Source organism: Musa acuminata, chromosome BXJ1-4 (genome assembly GCF_036884655.1).
Source record: "Musa acuminata AAA Group cultivar baxijiao chromosome BXJ1-4, Cavendish_Baxijiao_AAA, whole genome shotgun sequence".
NCBI lineage: Eukaryota > Viridiplantae > Streptophyta > Magnoliopsida > Zingiberales > Musaceae > Musa > Musa acuminata.
The window spans coordinates 44,322,501-44,341,504 of record NC_088330.1 but is presented as its reverse complement, the minus strand read 5'-3'; the positions used below and the strand labels follow the sequence as shown (position 1 = coordinate 44,341,504).

The window sequence follows — 19,004 nt, the reverse complement described above, 5'->3', positions numbered from 1 at the left end:
ATCTTTCATATGATCATTATGAGATTCTTTTTATATATTCTAATCTCGTAAGAAATTTTATCATAATTAGATTTTCTTTTTATTGATCGATAATCGTAATCAGAATCCAATCATATATATAATATATCTTATCTTCTAAGATAAAATATTTTTTTAAGATAAAAAATTTAAAAAATATGAATTAATCTATCAATTACTTAAGGAATTGCTTGATCTCTAAAGAATTATTACATATAATGATAATACCATTCACATAGACAAGAAGATATATAGTATATTACTTTTATTATTGTAGGAATAAAGATGTGTTGGATTTAGAGTTGACAAAGCTTCATGACATAAAAATCGAGTCGAGTTCGATATATCAAGCTTTTAGAATCTAACGAAATCTATAAATAGTTTTTTTATAGTTCACAAACATGATTTCGCTATTAAGGGGTGGATGAAGACAAAGGGTTGCTGCATAAAGACATTCAATTAAGGCCCCTCGTAAGAAGCATTATTAGTATCTAATTGGTGTACTTATGAATTTTGAGCGATAGTTAAGCTCAGGACGAGTCGAATTATCATTGATTTAGTAATTGGATTGAAGATCTCTGTTAATTCAATACCTAATCATTGGTGAAGCCTTTGGACTAGTAAACGTCCTTTGTATATGGTAATGGACTCATATGAGTTTCACTTAATTTGAAAGATCAACCTACATCCAATGATATTTTGTATAAAATTAGATATACAAGGGTTCATGTGATATTATTAAATAGGACATCATATTCTTCACACATGGCTTTGTGTTAGCGTAGACATTTTTGGGATTGAGAGATACTTGTGGGTTCAGTAAGATTAGGTGAAGAGCTTGTTATAACATGAAGATTAAAAATTTAACGTGATTTAAAGATATCATTTTTGGAGCATATTGTTATGCGATGTCTAGGCTAAGTGGTATTATTAGATTGTATTGAAGGTATGATAATTGGTGAAGAGTTAGTGACACGTACCTGATTAGGTTGATGCACTCCAATGTTACTTAACTGATAAGAGGATAAAGACATCATTTATGATCTCAAGGGTATTGCTTCATCGATCATTGCAAAGTGAGTTGATAGATAAATAGATGAAGAATTTACATAGTGAATAAGGTGTTATTGAACTAGCGAAACAAGATAGTACATGTCTAGAAGAAATTATTGGTTGATATGGTGAAAGATGCACTTAAGAGGGGTTTGAGGTATACTCAAATAAACCTAATGATGGATGGTTGTTATAATGACTTGCGTTGCTAAATGAATAAGATTTTAGAAGGAAAATATAGTCTCAACAAAAATAATATGATGTGATACAAAAATCTTTTGAGTTTGAGACATGGTACTAAAAAAGCATTATGTTCAAAGGAGTATTAGATAAAGATGCAAAGTTTAGATCTTGGTGTTAACTTGTATGAAGCATAACGGCATAGCAAGAGAAAATATAAATAATTAAATACTTTAAATTTTTGAATGTTTGTGATTTTATGAAATAATTTTTCAAATAGTAGTTAGAATTGTAGGATTGGGAGAAGCACACGGTTAATAAGATGAACCATAATTTAAAAGGCTACTAACTATAAGATTAGTAGCATAGAGGCTTAGTGAAGAAGGATGAGACTAGTTTCAACTATGTATTGGTGCTTTCATTTAACAAAGTCATACGAGGTAGATATAATTTGAAAGGCTATTGACTAAGGTTAGTAATATTGAAGCTTGATGTAGGAGGGTGAGATCAATTTTAACTATGTGTCGGTGCTTTCATTCAACATAGCTAATTAGTTGAGATGTATGCGATGGTGATAGCTAATTAGTTGAGATGTATACGATGGTGACTTAAGATATTGTATATCATATAACGAGAGATAAGTTATTAAAGCTTAGATTTTACTTTTTTTCATCAAAGTAAGTTATTTTAATGGTAGATTAGATAAAAAATTTTTATCACTTTTCTAAAATGAGTATGAGGATAGATCTATATATATTTACATTGATGTTTGGTTGAAATGAGTTATGGAAGATGTTCCAAGAGATAGTATGAAACTTTTATTACTAAGACAAGTATCATAATGAGTTATAATTCAACTTGATTTAAAAGTTAAAAAGAAGTAATAAGAAATTAGCTATTTTTGAATGGAGAATAATGGATGACCAAGGTGGTAATGTGGTAATGTCACACATCGATTGGAGTAGCAATTGAAGTAAGAACGATTTGCTAAGTAATTTATAAATATGATGACTATACATAGATGCTATCTTTATTTTAGTCTCGGACCAAGGATGTCCCCTTGCTCAGATCCTTTATAAGAAACAAATAAAAAAATAATATTTTATTTATAAAATTAAGAGAAAAATAAGATTTCTTTTAATATGAGATACAAATAAAATATCATCGAGTATAAAAGTATTTATTTATGAATTAAATATTATAGAATCAATATGATTGATAGGGATTTCATTACTGTCATTAATGATGATATCTTTACTGTCTCTATAGTTGATATGAATGGATAAATTGTATAGATCAAAAGTGATATGATGAAAAGTACTAAAGTTAATAATCTAATTATTTGGATGAACAATAAGAATAGTCATGATGTTTACTTGAGATCAGTTGGGTGTAGCAGTAGGCTTGGGTCAAGATCGATAGACTTTTGTTATGTATCTAATTTTGTCACAAAGCTGGTAGATGAATTTTTATTAGTTATTATTATTAGGATGCTAGAACTATTAATAGTTATAATGATTATTATTGAAGTTATTTTTTAAGTTGTTTGGATTGAAGTTGCCAGAGTTAATAGTATAATAAAGGATGATGGCTTTGTGTTACTCATATATCCATGAGGCATCTTGTTCGATCCTTTATTGAAGTTCTTATTATTTTGATTATTTTATTTAGATTTTTATTGAATGGAGCTGTAATGGTTGATCTCATCTTCTTCTATTCTCATTTTAGGTTTGTTTCATAGTAAATCAACTTGTCATATAGTTTTTCAAATGATATTAGTGAGTCACGTGCCTGAATAGTTACCGCCAACTCTTTATATTCATCTCCTATGCCATTGTAATTATGAATAATGACATCGTCATCACTCAAGGGATGACCTATTAAGGCCCATTTATAATAACTATTATATTTTATATATAATTAGTAATAATATTTTTTTAATTATTTTTATCAAACTGGATAGACAAATTTAATATTCGAGTGCGAGAGAGATTGACAATAGTGGTTTATAACTTGGATTATATTTTTGTTATAGTGTTGCATTAAGAGATTAGTGGTGTTACAGAGCTAGTAACCGAAGCTTGAATGACTTACAAAATAAGATAAGATGACGTTAACGTAATTATAATTTACGATTATAATTTGTCATTAATAGTGGATCTTCTAGTATTTGAATATTTGTTTGTAGACAATTGAGGGAGTCATCAACGTAGCTTAGTAAATCATATTTAAAGAGAAGATAATGCATAATTACTATCTTTGAATAGCTCGAACGGAGTTAGAGTGGCTATATTAATAGGTATGAGCCCAGTAGAGTAGATTAAGAAGAATCATTGATTCAGGATAAAATAACAATCGAAGTATACGAACTTTAGGAAAAAGTTTAATTGTCAGGTGAATTGATTACACATCGTGAATCGATTCTACATGACGATCATACGATATTCGTTACCGTGGGTAAATATTTTCAGGTCTTAATCTTGTCGTTGCGTTGTTTCCATCATCTTTAATTTCTCATATGATTTCAGAGGATAGAGATGGAGGTCGGTGATAACCTAAAACAACAATATGTTGTGAGATCATACGCCATCGAATCGTGAAGCCTGCGGTTACAATATGACGACTCGTTCTGATCCCGACATCGAGTGAGCATACATATATGTCAGCATTAGGGCGTGCGGACCTCATGGGATTGGGCCCCCACCGATAAGTTAGTTGACTGAATGGGCACGTATCGTATTACCCGTATCGTATCAGTAATGAATAAAAACATCAAACAGATACCAATCCGAATCATCTAAATTGTCGACGAGCGTATGCATTTTGTTCGAACGTAATAGCCGTGCATCGCTTTGTTGTCGATACGTTTAGAGATGCACGCCACACGACGGCTGGGAAACCCCTTCATCGAAGGTGACAAGCAAGCGGGGCACCCGATGAGCCGGCACAAGGCATCGGCTGTCGGCCTCCGCTCCCCAACAACAACTCATCGAACCAGACATCAACGCTCGACGAATCCAATCGAAAACCTTTTGCGGACGGTAACATCGATGTCTCGGTTCTCTCTCTCTCTCTCTCTCTCTGTATATATATATATACATACATTCATACATACATACATACATATATAGTTCTGACCGATCGATTCCGTGTAACAGCGCCATGGCTTCGCTGGTATGTTTGTGGATGGCCTTGTTGGCGCTGGGTCTCGGGGCTTGTTCCCCAGCAGCGGCCGAGCTCGGGGAAGCGTCCATGGCGGAGAGGCACGTCGAGTGGATGGCGCGGCATGGGCGCGCGTACAAGGACGCTGCCGAGAAGGAGCAGCGTCTCAGGATCTTCAAGTCCAACGTGGAGTACATCGAATCCTTCAATGCGGGGAAGCGCAAGTACCAGCTGGCCGCCAATCAGTTCGCCGACCTCACCCACGAGGAATTCAAGGCCATGCACACCGGCTTTAAGCCTTCGGGAACAGGTGCGAAGAAAGCAGGCAATGGCTTCAGGCATGGGAGTCTCTCCTCTGTTCCAGATAGCGTGGACTGGAGGAGCAAAGGTGCAGTCACTCCCATCAAAGACCAAGGCCTATGCGGTGAGGCACTCATTCATTAATCCCAACAATGGTGGAGCATCTACGGCTTCAAGATCTTCAAGCTCTCACTTACATGCATGTGGCACAGGATCTTGTTGGGCGTTCACTGTAGTAGCCGCAGTGGAGGGGATCACCAAGATCGTAACCGGCAAGTTGATCTCGCTGTCAGAGCAACAGCTCATGGACTGCGACGTCCATGGCAAGGACCAAGGATGCCAGGGCGGCGACATGGACGCCGCCTTCGAGTTCATCGTCAACAACGGCGGCATCACCAGCGAGGCCAACTACCCGTACGAGGAAGTCCAACGCACCTGCAACGCCCACAACGCCTCCTTCGTGGTAGCCACCATCGAGAGCCACGAGGACGTGCCCACGAACGACGAAAAAGCACTTCGCAAGGCCGTGGCCAACCAGCCGGTCTCTGTTGGAATCGATGCAGGCTCCTCGTTAGACTTCCAGCTCTACTCGGGTGGTGTCTTCTCCGGCGAGTGCGGAACGGATCTGGACCATGCGGTGACGGTGGTCGGATATGGCACCACGAGCGACGGCACCAAGTACTGGCTGGCGAAGAATTCGTGGGGAGAAACTTGGGGTGAGAACGGATACATTAGGATGGAGAGGGATGTGGCGGCCAAGGAGGGCCTCTGCGGAATCGCCATGCAAGCTTCCTACCCGACAGCAGGAACACCGAGGACTCAATCTTCGTCGGCGACGGCGGCCGAGAGTATTCTGCACGCTTGGTTTATGCTCTTGTGTGTCATCGTCGTGTGTGTCGTCGTCACTTAACCATATGCAAGCGTCATGGTCTTGCCAGCAGTTGGTGTGTACGCAGATATATTACCTATCTCATACTTTCTGGGTTGAATATGGATCGAGGTCAGATTCAGATTCGCATCTCTTTGAAGATACGAGATTCCAACCCAAATAATTCGCTTTCGGTATCTATTCTATATCATAAATATATATTTTTTTAAAGAAAATTGAGCTAACATTTAAAAAGAATATTTCTATATTCATTAGAAAATTTCTTAAATGTTCTTTTAATATTTTTTTAAATGATTGTTTTATTGGAGGATAAATGTAACTTTATATTTAGATAAAGAAACAATTCTAGCTGTCGAAATAAGATAGAGAAACTTGGCTACAAATATATTCATATGCTTCACTGAATCCATCTATCTGATGGGTGATATAGCACGATTAACCATTCCTCTCTAAAGATGGCACTAGGAAAATTTTTGTCCTCTTTAAATTCCTTCCATGGGACATGCAGATTAAACATGAGTAACCACATCACCATCAAGTATCCGTGGTTTAATTCCATGGACATGAGAAGCCCATGACTCGGATACAACATTGTGCGACAAAAGGAATCCAAGGTAACTGCAAGGAACCTGAATTTTCACAAGAGATGAACATATTATTGTCTAAGTCGACCACTTAAGAAAAGAAGAAAAAAAAAAGATCACCAAACTGCAAAGTGCATAACCGAGGGTTCACACAATTAGCATCACTACAAAGAAAGCAAATGGTAGATATGTCTACATTGCCTGTTCTACTTCCCTTTGACCGTGCCATTGGGCACTCCGGCAGCCTCTTTCGGCGGGTTGAGCTCATCCCAGGCCTCGATCCAAGTAACCATCGCATCCGCAAGCTTGTTGAAATAAGGGTCGATCTTGCCGAGCTTTTCTCTCACCTGCTTGGACAGTTCAATGTAGCATTTCTGGACGGTGGTGCAGTCCTTGGAAAGGACAGCAGACTGGAAGAATGGGATCACCTCCTCTTGCCAGAAGATACCGTTGTACTCTTTCTTCAGGTTCACAAAAGGGTTGCTGGCCTTGCTGTGCCAGATGTAAGGCAATCCCGTCTTAACTCCCAATCTCAAGTGGTCGCAGATTACCTACATTTTGAAATTACACCTGCCGATAGTTTTCTAACCATAGATGCAAAACTTTTCAGGAAAATATGCTCAAGTTCTCGATGTTATATGACCAATCGATTCCAGTGAGGCGACTTAAATGGCTGGTTTCTACGATTCGATTGAACATAGCATACAATGATACAAGGGCCAAACTAATAAATAGACAGAATTGCTGACCTTGGTACACCATCCAGCCCACATGTCATCATAGCGCCCAATAGGCTGGCCATCACCCATAAGTCCAAAGTACATTGCAGGGCCAATAAGTTCTCGGTCAAAGGCCAGATTCATTCCGCACATCGGGAACAAAGTTCCCTTAGGGATGGTGAGAACTGCATCGACGTACCTGATACAAGAGGCAGAGTGGGTAGCATTATTAAGATCCATAGCAAACACTCAACAAATAAATCCTCAATGTCATGGCATGTGGTACCTCTTGTTCCTCTCAAGAGGCTTGACGAGCTGGGTCGGAGCATCATAGTCAGGTATGTTAAGCCAAAGGCCATGAGAAACAGCCGTTGGCGCACCTTCCCGAAGGCTGAAAGGATATCCGCGAACAAAGTCTGCTCCATCACGGTAGGGATCATACAAGGTGTTGAAGAAGTGGGGAGTAGAAGGGGTAAGGAGATTCTTTATGTGCTGTTCAAGCGCATTGATCTCCTTACCAGAGGGATCTTTAGCGACCTATTATGAGAAGATTAAAGACATTGGATTAGTATAGCAAAAGCTCAGTGCAGGGAGAAAAAAATACAACTAAGCATGTGCTTATACCTTAAAAGCATCACATAGATTTACATATTGTAATCATTAATCTTCTAAGTGGAGCCAAACCATATAATGCTTGTGCTCATTGTTAACTTTTGCTGTTAAAATGGCACACACACTAAACTGTGTTTTGTCACCAACCATGAACCACAAACCATGTAAAAAACATAGTTGACCCACATCCAGTAAGCAAGGATCTTAACATCTAAAATCCAACTGGAGTTATCAGATTGCCATTTAATAGCATGGTTAGATGTCAAAAAAGGAAAGTGAGCCCACGAATTGCAGTTGCAGCCAAATGTATGGTGACGAATTCATGATGATTGCATCGTTTGATTGGCGTATTCTAGTAAGAATTGGCGATGAGATAGTGAAATATACAAATACTCTGTAAATGTAGAAGAACAGAGTTCTATTCTCAAGATCAGGTCAACCCCCAAGCCATGTGGACAGGCAATGCTGCCGATCCCGCAGAACAGTTTTAACAGAAAAATATGTCAATACTAAATCTAGATCTATACAACGAGATCTAACATAAGATCTGGTAGTAGATACAGGAAAATTTACCAAAAAAGAAAATTTGATTACGCACTTCAGCCTACAAGAGAAATAATAGCAGAAGGATGCGGCATCAGCGGAAGTACACCATAAAAGAAGAAGCTTTTGGACATGAAAAGAACAAGAAGAATACTATAGAAGATCTGATTCAATGAATAATGAATCCCCATTGTGTATATAACAAATGTTTCAATAAATCATCTGAAATTTGAGGGAAACAAAGGAGAATCTTTCCACCCCACGATGAAATCCGATGTCCTCAAATACAATATACCTAAACCCAAGAAATTAAATTGAGACCCAAAAAAAAAGACATATTTTCTCTCCAATCTAACTCTTTGACAACTAAATCCAAAACTCCAGATCTGGAATCCCACAAAAAAAATCTCAAAAAAGGAAAATGGCGAGGGGGGAGGGAGAGAGAGGGACTCACGAAGCAGTCGTCGTCGATGGTGTAGATGTACTTCTTCTTGGAGACCATGTAGCCGAAGCAGCGGCAGGCGGAGTCCTTGAAGGAGATGCAGGCGGCCTTGGGCCCCAGGATGCGGTTGATGTCATTGCGGTTGTAGAGCTCGTAGTCGAACCCCTCCGGCACCTTGATCGTCCTGCTCGGATCGCCGTCCTGCACGATGATGAGGTGGTACGGCTGGAAGAAGGGCCGCCACATCTCCAAGAAATCCAGGTTCCTTATCGTCGGGATCACGATGTCGAGCTCGTCCTTCAGCAATGGCGTGCCCGGGACCAACTTCGACGATGATTCTTTCGCCATTGCTGCTCTCCCTAACCAAAACCAGATCGGACACGAAGAACAAGTGAGGAAACGACGCTCCCGCTCTTCCGCCTGAGAGACGAGATCGGGGGTTCCACTCGCCATTTAAGGGAGGTTCACCACGTGCCATCGCGTGCGAAAGCATCGGGAGCGACGAGATAGATGGCCGGATAAAAGCAGCGGTGGGGTCGTAGATCGGACGGCTCGCATTCAGAAGGCAGTGCGGGCCCCATGACTGGTCGGTGGGGTCAAGTAGATGGACGATTATGATACGTCAGCAGGAATTGCGACCGGAGAGGTTTCAACGGTCACATAATTCCAAGAGAAATGAGCGACAAATCGAAGTCCCATGTTGAGACGATCTCATACCACGTTCATATAAATTCCACTTCTCGTCATTCTATCAAACAGATAGAGTGCGTCATTTTTCTTCCCCTTCACTGTACCTCTCTCCAAAAAGACACAATCGATACTCGACTCCAGTCTCTTTCTCCAATCATCACACACAGCTGGCTACGCGCTTTGCACGCCATGTCCAACCACCAAATGCTTTAGGGGTGGAAGAAGAGGAGGAGAAAGAAGAAGCGCATCCAAAGAAGATGCTTCGCACGTTGCACGCCACTTGCTTGCAGCATGCAGCCGAAGAATTTGGTGCTGGAGGTAGTTGACGAGTGAGTCGAGGAGTGTTTGGTGTGGTGGTGGGGCGGCTCCGGAATACATCACATAATTGCAGCTCTTCCTTGCATGTTACTCGCCAGCTACTAGTGTTTCAGTAAACTACAAGCATATCGTTTAGGTTCACTCTAACACAGCCTATGTACACAGAGATTGCCTTCAGCTTTGTGCCAAGTTGAACTTGGTTTCTTATCTGCTCATGTAGCTGTTGTCACCGTGAAGAACAGGGAGCAGTACTTGTGTGAGCTGTCAGGTATATATCTGAGTGCTCGCAAGCACATATGAAACACACGTTGCACGGATTTGGAATTGCAATTTTGCGTGATCAAGTTTGTGTGCCCTCCACGAGTGTCGTCCTCCTCCCGAGTACTGGTAAGCTCATGAAGCAGAGGATACATGCTTTTGGAGTTGTGAGCTGCATGATGAAGTTATATGCTCTACGATGCTTTTGGAGTTGTGAGCTGCATGATGAAGTTATATGCTCTACGATGCTTCTGGTGTTGCAAGCCGCATAATGACAATCTTAATGGCTTTTGTTTGACCTCAAACAGTTCCCATTGGACCATCAAAAAGTTGGAAAGCTAAGCTGATCATGCTATCATTCATCATAGATCACTGTACAAGAATAAGATGTGGAACATTGTGAGTGAGAATATTGCTTCATGAATTGGTGACCAACAACGTACAGAAACATTCTGAAATTTTCTTCATCTTGTATTTATCAGATACTAATCATACTTCTATAAACAGCCCTTGTAGCAGAGACTCTCTGTACCTCTCCTCTATCTGGATGATGATGCTAGTTCTACGTTATATTCCTCTGCCCCAAGTGACTCCGGAACAACAAGTTACAGTAACACTTCTCTCCTGATCATTCGCCTGCAAAACTACCTAATGCTCTGTACAATTTGATCTTGGTTATCCCAAACTCGGATATGCAGGCCGTTCGGAGCTTGAACTCTCGGAAATTTAAGTATGTTATCCCCTCCAACTTCTTCCCACCTACAACAAGAAACGAGAGTTTGAACCATAAACTGATGAACAAGGTGTCCGGTGATTTGATGTTATGTTTCGGATGTTACCATTTGAAGTTTGTTTTGGACTTATATTTTGATTCATGTAGCTAAACTATGCTCGTTGCAGTGTCGAGTAAAGCGACTGAAGGTAAAGCATGAGAGAATCTGCAGACCTGTATCTGCTCACAAAGTAGTGCAGGAATGTTGCAATCTCCGCTGTCCCCAGTTCTTTCCCCGGGCACATCCTGCCTCCTCCTCCAAACAGCATGAAGTGATGGTGCGAGTCCAAGTTTTTGTCCTGCATTTGATGAAGGTGTATATGCTTAGCATTTCGGACATGCATCATTGGCCAAAAGAACATAGATGCACAGCAGTGATCACTCACCAGCCATCTCCATGGGTTGAAGGTCAAAGGTTCAGGATACATAAGAGGATCATAATTGATCTCTCTGGTGTATACATATATCCTCCATCCTTTTGGAATTATGAAACCTATTCAAGACATCGGCTCTTCGCATCAGGAAAATGTAGCAATATCATGAAGCTCATCGGGACTGGAATAATTTCAAGTAAATAGTTCTTTTCCATTCTTAAGACCTCACCTTTCATTGCCACATCTTTTGTTGTCTTTCTAAGTACTCCATTGACCACCGTGGCCATTCTTAGGGTCTCCAGGATTACCTACAATGATAAGGACTGTTTTCGGTGAGGGAGTTATCGGAATACGCTAAACCAGCGAAGACACCGAGCTCAGCTAGAGTCAGTAAATTACCGCACGAGTAAACTTCATTGTCTTGTAATTGCTCCAATCGATTCCATCCTCTCGTGACTTTCCTTTGCGAATTTCCAAATGTTCGCTCTGCAAGTCCAGATTTTGAGTGACAAGAAATAAGCCAAAGAAGAAGAAGAAGAAGATGAAAAGACTTATGAGACAAAAAGGATTGGTTTTACTGCCTTACTCTGAGTTCTTCAAGGACTCTAGGGTGATCGTGGAGATATTTGACAGCCATCATCGAGGTTGTCGAAACAGTTTCATAGCCAGAATACACCAGAGCGATGATCAGATCAATGATTTGTTCATCATTGAGTTTTACTTTGGAGCTGTCATCAACCTTGAGGAGGGAACCGAGCATGTCATCGTAGGAGCATCTGGAAATCCTTCTTTCCTCTATTAGCCGGCGCAGCAGACCCACGAGATTCTTTCTTGCCTGTACAAGTAGTAGCCCATTAGATATCGATTCGCATCTTGTTATGTAATAGCAAGAAACGATAGTAATTCGTAGCTACCTTAAAGCCCCGATAATAGTTTGTTCCAGGAATATTGATCGGCAAGGAAAGAGTACCGAGGACAAGTTTGAAGATCTCTGTTTTCAGGGATTCAGAAACTGGACCAGTCTCGATGCTTGCAATTTGCTTCAAGGCCGACATCAATGCCATCTGAACGCAAAGAAGGAAACAACAAAATCTTAAATGTCAGTTGACAGATCAAAGCAATCAAACAAGGAAAAGGATTTCGGATTCTTAATCATTGATGAAAGGAGAATTTTCCAAGAGGCTTGACTTTGGAATGAATGAACGTAAAGGAGTGGTGGCAACGCAAGGAGGGATTGGAAACCGGCTGACCTCCTTGGTCTTCTCTTGGATGTCAATGACGCTTCCACTCCAATTGTCGATGTAAGATCGCATGAACTCATCGATTCTAGGCAGGAGTTTGTCCCTGATCATTGGGGAGCTTACCAGGCCAAGCATGGCGCTCCTCATGGTCTTGTGCATCTCACCATGCACGGCTGCAATGTTGGATCGCCCCAGGATATCCAGCATGGACTGGGGATACCCGGGGACGAAGCCTTTCCCTTCGTTCATCAGAACGAACCTGTTGAGCTCCGGATCCATGCACACCACGGTGGGACATCCCAGTATGTGTGACTTGAACAAGCTCCCATACCTGCAAAGCGAGAGAACAACATGAACACCTGGACCACATTCCAGAGAGAGAAGATAGATTTCAAGCTGGGGTAAAAGTTTGGATCCATGCAGCATTCTATATTGCTTAGGAGCCGCTCATTGGATGAGAGCAGGGATGATAAAATAAGGACAGGTAATGCCAACAAAATCATGAGCGGATGGGAGAAAAATCTGTGAAGGGGAGAATGGAAAGAGAGAAATGTGACATCATCACATATCGAGTACTTGAGAAACAGCTACAGCAGTCTTTTAGCAGAAATCAAGAAAAAGAAATGGAGTTGGAGAAACAGCTTTCCACCAAGCTACTTTTCAGTAAAAGCCACTGAAGAAGAAGAAGAAGAAATTTTCATTTCTGTAAACCAGACAGACAGAGAAATCACACCTAAAAATGCAGAGACATAAATTTTTGAGAGGATGGTAAAAGTCAGAAAAAAGAAGGTGAAATGATTTCCGACAAGGATATGTGCTTCATTATTCGACAATTTGAAGGGAAAAGAATCGAAAAGTTGAGGAAGCACAGCTCTTTCCGGCTCACCTAAGTCTCTGGTTCTTCATGAAGCCAGGACCTTGCTTCAGAAACTCTGTAGTCTCCCCAAAGACTGGCCAACCCATAGTCCCTGGAGGCAGGCCCTTCTTCCTGTACCTCACCTCATTCCATCTCAACAAGGCACTACAGGCGACCAGGAAGCTCACTGCCAATCCAATAACCATCAGCAAGGCCACCATTTCTGCAACCAAGGAGGAGCGCCTTGCCCAACTACAGAGCACTGCGAAAAAGGGGATGGGTGCTCCTGCTGCTCTCTGGCTCCGAGTGCGCATGCCTATATATAGCGTCACAGAGGCCCCGGTAAGAGTCAATTACCTGCTTCCTGTGAGGAACAAAAGCGATCCCCTCCGTAGCAGGTTAGGGGTTAAAACAGCTCAGAGATCTCACAGCTTCCAAGGCCTGTCTTTGACCGAGGCCCCATGTGTTGGAAGTCCAATGAAGGATTTATTTATCCAAATCCTTGTGGATGCTCGGCGATAAAAAGTAGCAGACGGAGAAGGAGCATCCGCCGCAGATGTTGCTCATGCAGTGTTTTCGGAATGCATGTTTGATGCAGCCCATGACAGTATATGTGGGAGGATCGGATGTTTAAGCAGAGAAGCTTTTGATCAGGAGGAGTTGGGGCATTGAGATGTGGGAAGAAAAACAAAAAGAAAAGAAAAGAGCGTTTGTCAGCAATCACCAGCATGTTTAGGTGGCACATGGTCACCACCACCACCACCACGACCACCACCACCACCACATCGGACCAAAGGAGGAAAAGGGGGTGGCGCATAGTACTCTCAACAGGAACAATGAAAAAACCAGGTCCTCCTCGCATGCCTGTTAAGTAGAGGTGCTGAGCCCATTGCAAATATATTCTGAAAGCCAACAACCCCTTGTGATGATGCATGTGGTTGCGGGGAGAAACCCAACAAAGTGTGGGGGCCAAAAACCACTATATAACTATTTTGGAGGTTTAGCTACATGGATATTTAAACACTGCTGATGATGTATATTTTTGCTCCTTCATGGCATGACATGGCATGGCATGGCATGACATGGCATGACCATCGATAAGACGGCAAACATACTTGATGAGAGTAACTTTGTCGTTGGCTAAGGGTCCTCTCCTCCATCCATACGTGACCAACCAAAAAGAATGACCTCGCTGAGCTTTAACACGTCAGGGAAGAGATAGAGCAGCAGCAGCAGCAGCAAGTCCTAAGCACAGAGCTCCATGGTAAACTGAGTCGTCTACACGAAGACCTGCCTGGTGAGTCGCCATTTAATCTCTCGACTCTGGTTGTCTTGGGGAGGGGGAAAAGAGGAGGATGCCTAGGACTGCGACATGAGGGAAGGGCATGGTCCCAACGAGATCCTTGGATGTTGATTTGACAGCCAAGATGTAGTTGCCCCTTTGCCCTCCTTTCTCATGAAATCTTCAGAGGATAAAGGTACGCCATATTAAATTGCCAAGAGGTGTAGTCGGCAGAGGCGAGAAGGGTGGTCTGTGGTGGTGGTGGCGGTGCTGCTGCTGCTGCTGCTGCTCTCTCTCTCTCCCTCTCTCTTCCTTCCATGAATGCATGGAAACAAAGGTGAGCCATTAATTTGGTGGATGTGCAAGGAATGTGATGAGGAAAAAGTGGTTGGCATTATTGAAGCACGGAGGCATGAGCTGTAGAGAGACATGGATATTTTAATCACTCCTCTTGTTTCTCTCATTTACATCTATCTGTCCTCTCTTCTCATGCATGCAAGTAGATTTGGCACATATCCACATAAATAAAAAGGCACACACACCAAGAGTCAACTGCTGCATCGACAATTTCTACCTCTCCTCTCTCTCTCTCTCTCTCTCTTACAGACATTGATGTCCATGAGAATAATGTTCTGAATCGTGTATGAAGGAGGAGGAGGAGGGGTTGTGCCGATGCAACTGCTTTGGCTGTCCCGGCATTAAAAATGAGGAAGCGGTACGTGTGGGCGAGGGAGGGAATGTCCACCACCCCCACGTGAAAGCATTTCATCTCCATGGATCCAAAAAGAAGAAGATGAGGAAGAAAGAGAGGGGTGGGGAAGCGCAGGCGTAAAAGAATGTGTGGGATGGATGCAGGAGGAAGGAAGGTGGGCCTCTCAATCAATGTCTCTTTGCACGAGGGCGCTTCCTTGTCTCGTTCTGCTTTCTCTTGTCCTCGCCTTTTTCCCAATCAATGCCACTATTCCAATGAGAGAGACACGGGGAGATAGAGAGAGAGAGAGAGAGAGAGAGAGGAAGAGCCACTGATCTGATCTGGTACACACAGAGACACAGAGAGTAATTGATATGGTACACATCGAGACACAGAGAAAGAGAACCACTGGTGCTATTGCCACAGAGAGAAAGAGAATGTGGGTGAGAGGCTAATGTAACCATTTCTGCACATCTGTTTGAATCATTAGATGGATCGATTAATCAGAATATACATCTGATATCATTTTAAGAACAAAGTGTGTAGTTACAAATATATATATATATATAGCTAATATTATCAAAATAGTCTTTCTGATATAAGAAAAATGGATGGTGAGAATGACTCTAATAGAATTGGCATGTTAGATCGGATAAGAGAGTAACAGATGTCATTGAATTTTCTTCCCTTTTATCATGATTACAATATTGTAATATCCTTCAAAAATTAAATATATTTAGTAATAAATAGAAAATATAATTAAAAATCGAATCGATCCTAATATTTTCGATGAATTTTATAATCACACATGATGGCTTTACCGACAAAAACTGTATAATTCAAAAATTCCAAGTGCTTTGAGTACAAATGAGGATTAATAGCGAGTAATTGTGACCGTCGATGAACACAGAAATCGAGTCTAAGATCTCGACATCATTACCAAATTCCCCATTTGGCTCGGTCTCTCCTCTCCATCTTGGCAACATGGAGGGAATCTCTCCACTGTCGATGAGAATCCTATTCGAGGCTAATAATTAGATACCGACAAGGATCTCGATGTAAAGAAATTATTAGTGATTTACAACTTTTACGAGTACCATTGTTCGTATGCTAAGTCAAAATCTCAAAATAATAAGCTGCTAAAACCAATGGGAAAAAATTGCACCACTAATTGCTCGCATTATCCACGAGGAATTCAATAAACAATCAAAGAACATTCGTACTATCTTATGCCTCATATACGGAACTTGTTCAAATAGAATTATAGGCCAAGGCATAAGTGTGAAACGCAAATTTGCCTCCAATCATTAGATGATGCCAAGGAAGCAAACATCGGCATCTCTTTTTCTACATGACTCATGACGATGACACAGATAATTATCTCTCTCTCTCTCTCTCTCTCTCTAAAATATGTGCTTGAACGAGGAAGAAGATGGATCAGTTCACGTGCAAACAAGAGTCCAATTCAAGACCAAGAAAGCCATGTTGATTTGGCACCTGTCCATGATCATGCTCCAATCTCACATCACCTTCGATTTGACTGTAGTGGTCGATTTGGAGATTGAAGCCTTGAGAGGGACCTGTGCACGAGGAAGGAATGTTAGGCCCTAAAGACACACACACACATAGGGCAATGAGATCATGCACCAAAGAAGCTGATCCATCCATGGTGTGTACCATCTATATATGACACGAACAAGGAGAGGACCGTATAATTGTACGTGCAAACAAATACGAGAAAGAGTAGACCTGAGAGGATATTATATACACTTGTGAGATTTTACTTGGAAATTAATTAAATACTCTTCGACTATGAACATGTTATGATGAAATAACATTATTAATTATATACTCTTGAGAAATCAAGATGTGCATATATTAATTATGCGATTCAAGTAGGACGGTAAGCAAATTATTATGCCTTCCCCCCCTCCATTAATGTTGGCCTTTGGGTTCTACAAAAGGATGGTGAGCATCTCAATCATTCACAAAACACCATTTGCACGAGGGCGTCTCTCTTGTCCTCATCCTCTTTCCGTGTGCTATAAGAAGCTTTCCTTTTCCATACTTAAATGCATCTTGATTTCTTTTTCCTTGGAGGAATGAGGGGGTTGGAAGTTGATTGAGATGTCAATTTGGTGGTCGTCACATCCGGAAACAATCATAATGTCGATACAATCGAACCACTTGTAATATGATCCAACCGTGATCAAAGTCAAAAGTAGACCAAACATATGGATTCTGGTCCACTCTATATATGCCATATACCGTGGCATATGATTCCACGCCATGTCGATACAATTGTCACGTCCTTTCTCATTCCAAGCCTACTCCGTTCTAATCCATGGCGATGGAAACAAGAGCGTTGTGTCGAGCTCACTCGGTCTCTCTCTCTCTTCTTTTGGTCCCCGACTGCATTAAACTCCAACAGTTCTTCCTCCATAATCCAAACAATGCTACTGTTTACGTGCGGTCCCTGCTGCTGATTGATATCTAGCAGCTGAGAGAGAGAGAGAGAGAGGAGCAGCAGCAGCAGCGGAAGCACTCGTGGGCAACGGAAGAGGACAAAGATAACTTCTGAGCACGCCCACGTGGGATCTCTGCTGTCACACGAGTGCTTCTTCGACCTCTGGGTTCCTCCCATGCACGTACCAAAAGGAGTCAGGAAGAGAGAGAGAGAGAGAGAGAGAGAGAGAGGGAATGTTATAGGCCGGCGGGCCAAGTCACCGTACGTGGGGGACCTAGCGTGAGGAAGAGAGAGAAGACAGGGAGGAGTTCCCAAGAAGCTCAAACTCCCATATATGTCGTTGGATGATGCGCACAACTCTGCAACATACACCCACTGTTTCCCTGCAGCAACGGTGGCAGTGGCGATCACATGGCCGGCCATGGACCAGCTTGTTCTTGTTATTTGACTTGTGTCACACTCGACTTCTCTCTCCTCCGATGTAAACTACCCCATGCCAAGTCAAGCTCGACCGAGAGGAACGAAGCGATCCATTCCTACATCTCAATTTCCGCACGCACGCACGCACGCAAAGGTAACTCTGGTAAAGAGCAGCCGGCCTCAGGCGCTCGTGATGCTTCCAACCAACATGTTGCAGGAAGAATCTAAACCACTCTGGCTCAGCTTTTGTTTGGTTTCGGGACTCGTCCTTCTCGATGCTGTTGCTGTTTGCCCTCCACCTCTTCCGGCATGGCCAGGTTTGGTGGGAATTCGACAGATGTATCGTCGACTCTAACTCCACTTCAACTCGATCATTGCCCTCTTTTCCAAATACTCGCAACCAAACCGAGCCCCGATTCGGTATCCTCGTTCGACTCCGTTCGATTCGATGGAGCAGCAGTTCATCATCCGTCCTTCGCACACGACTCTGAAGTCTTCACATGCCAGGCCGAAAGCCTGCGGCAGCACTGCGCTCTACGAACGCCAAGCATCCAAGTCAAACTTTTGATGCTCCCCAAATTGCTTGTTCTTTTTCCACAAAGAAATGCCATCCTCTCTGGCCACGCTCGTTGATCATTTGTGGTCGACATTATTGTGCCACATTCACTCACGCCCGGACTTTTCTTTCTAGTTCCTGCACCGGTCAAAGATCAAATGGCTTTGATCATCATTCGTTTGACATTTCTGTACCGGATCGAATCAACAGCAAATCTCTTCCTTGCTTTCGACTCCGTACTCTCACGCCGACGGAGCATTAGACCAGTGGGAGCTATGCAAGCATGCGACAGAATGCATACGTACTTTCACGTAGGCAAATACATCCGAAAGATGCAAAAGAATTGTGCCTCGGCAGCGGTCGCTGTGATCCTATGAGCGTACTGCAATAGTAGGGGTTGAAGATTATGTCAACAGTCGGTCGCTCGGCTGCATGGATCAACATCTTGTTTGGCAGTCATCGAAGATCTTTTAGATCTCCAAGACGAGGAGTGTCTGCTTGCAACAGAGTCTCTTGTCTTCCACTTTATTCCTGCCTACTACTGTTGGACCTGTGTTCCGCTGGACCCCTTGTAATT

The 19,004-nt window shown here is 42.2% G+C and overlaps 3 protein-coding genes across 4 annotated transcripts; 1 reads left to right on the top strand and 2 right to left on the bottom strand.

Annotated features, from left to right (window-relative positions):
• Positions 1 to 4,412: 4,412 nt before the first annotated feature.
• On the top strand, positions 4,413 to 5,659 carry LOC135672686 (senescence-specific cysteine protease SAG39-like). The gene is made up of 2 exons (XM_065181185.1): positions 4,413 to 4,837; positions 4,926 to 5,659. The coding sequence occupies exons 1-2, from the start codon at positions 4,414 to 4,416 to the stop codon at positions 5,621 to 5,623; spliced, it is 1,122 nt and encodes a 373-aa protein (XP_065037257.1). The 5' UTR covers position 4,413; the 3' UTR covers positions 5,624 to 5,659.
• A 551-nt stretch (positions 5,660 to 6,210) lies between these two features.
• LOC135671933 (UDP-arabinopyranose mutase 3) lies at positions 6,211 to 8,930 on the bottom strand. The gene is made up of 4 exons (XM_065180355.1): positions 8,515 to 8,930; positions 7,192 to 7,442; positions 6,936 to 7,104; positions 6,211 to 6,737 (listed from the first exon to the last, which is right to left on the bottom strand). The coding sequence occupies exons 1-4, from the start codon at positions 8,848 to 8,850 to the stop codon at positions 6,393 to 6,395; spliced, it is 1,101 nt and encodes a 366-aa protein (XP_065036427.1). The 5' UTR covers positions 8,851 to 8,930; the 3' UTR covers positions 6,211 to 6,392.
• Positions 8,931 to 9,538: 608 nt separating this feature from the next.
• LOC103982137 (cytochrome P450 85A1-like) lies at positions 9,539 to 13,994 on the bottom strand. Of its 2 annotated transcripts, none has more exons than XM_065180354.1 (10): positions 13,441 to 13,994; positions 13,042 to 13,327; positions 12,279 to 12,486; positions 11,829 to 11,978; positions 11,501 to 11,749; positions 11,314 to 11,400; positions 11,144 to 11,222; positions 10,927 to 11,033; positions 10,715 to 10,839; positions 9,539 to 10,527 (listed from the first exon to the last, which is right to left on the bottom strand). In XM_065180354.1, exons 1-10 carry the CDS (start codon positions 13,472 to 13,474, stop codon positions 10,413 to 10,415), a joined length of 1,440 nt encoding a protein of 479 aa, XP_065036426.1. In that variant the 5' UTR covers positions 13,475 to 13,994; the 3' UTR covers positions 9,539 to 10,412. The 2 variants fall into 2 exon arrangements, with proteins under 2 accessions (XP_065036426.1, XP_018680219.2); XM_018824674.2 differs by having other exon boundaries at positions 9,546 to 10,527; positions 12,165 to 12,486; positions 13,441 to 13,991.
• Between the last annotated feature and the right edge of the window lie 5,010 nt (positions 13,995 to 19,004).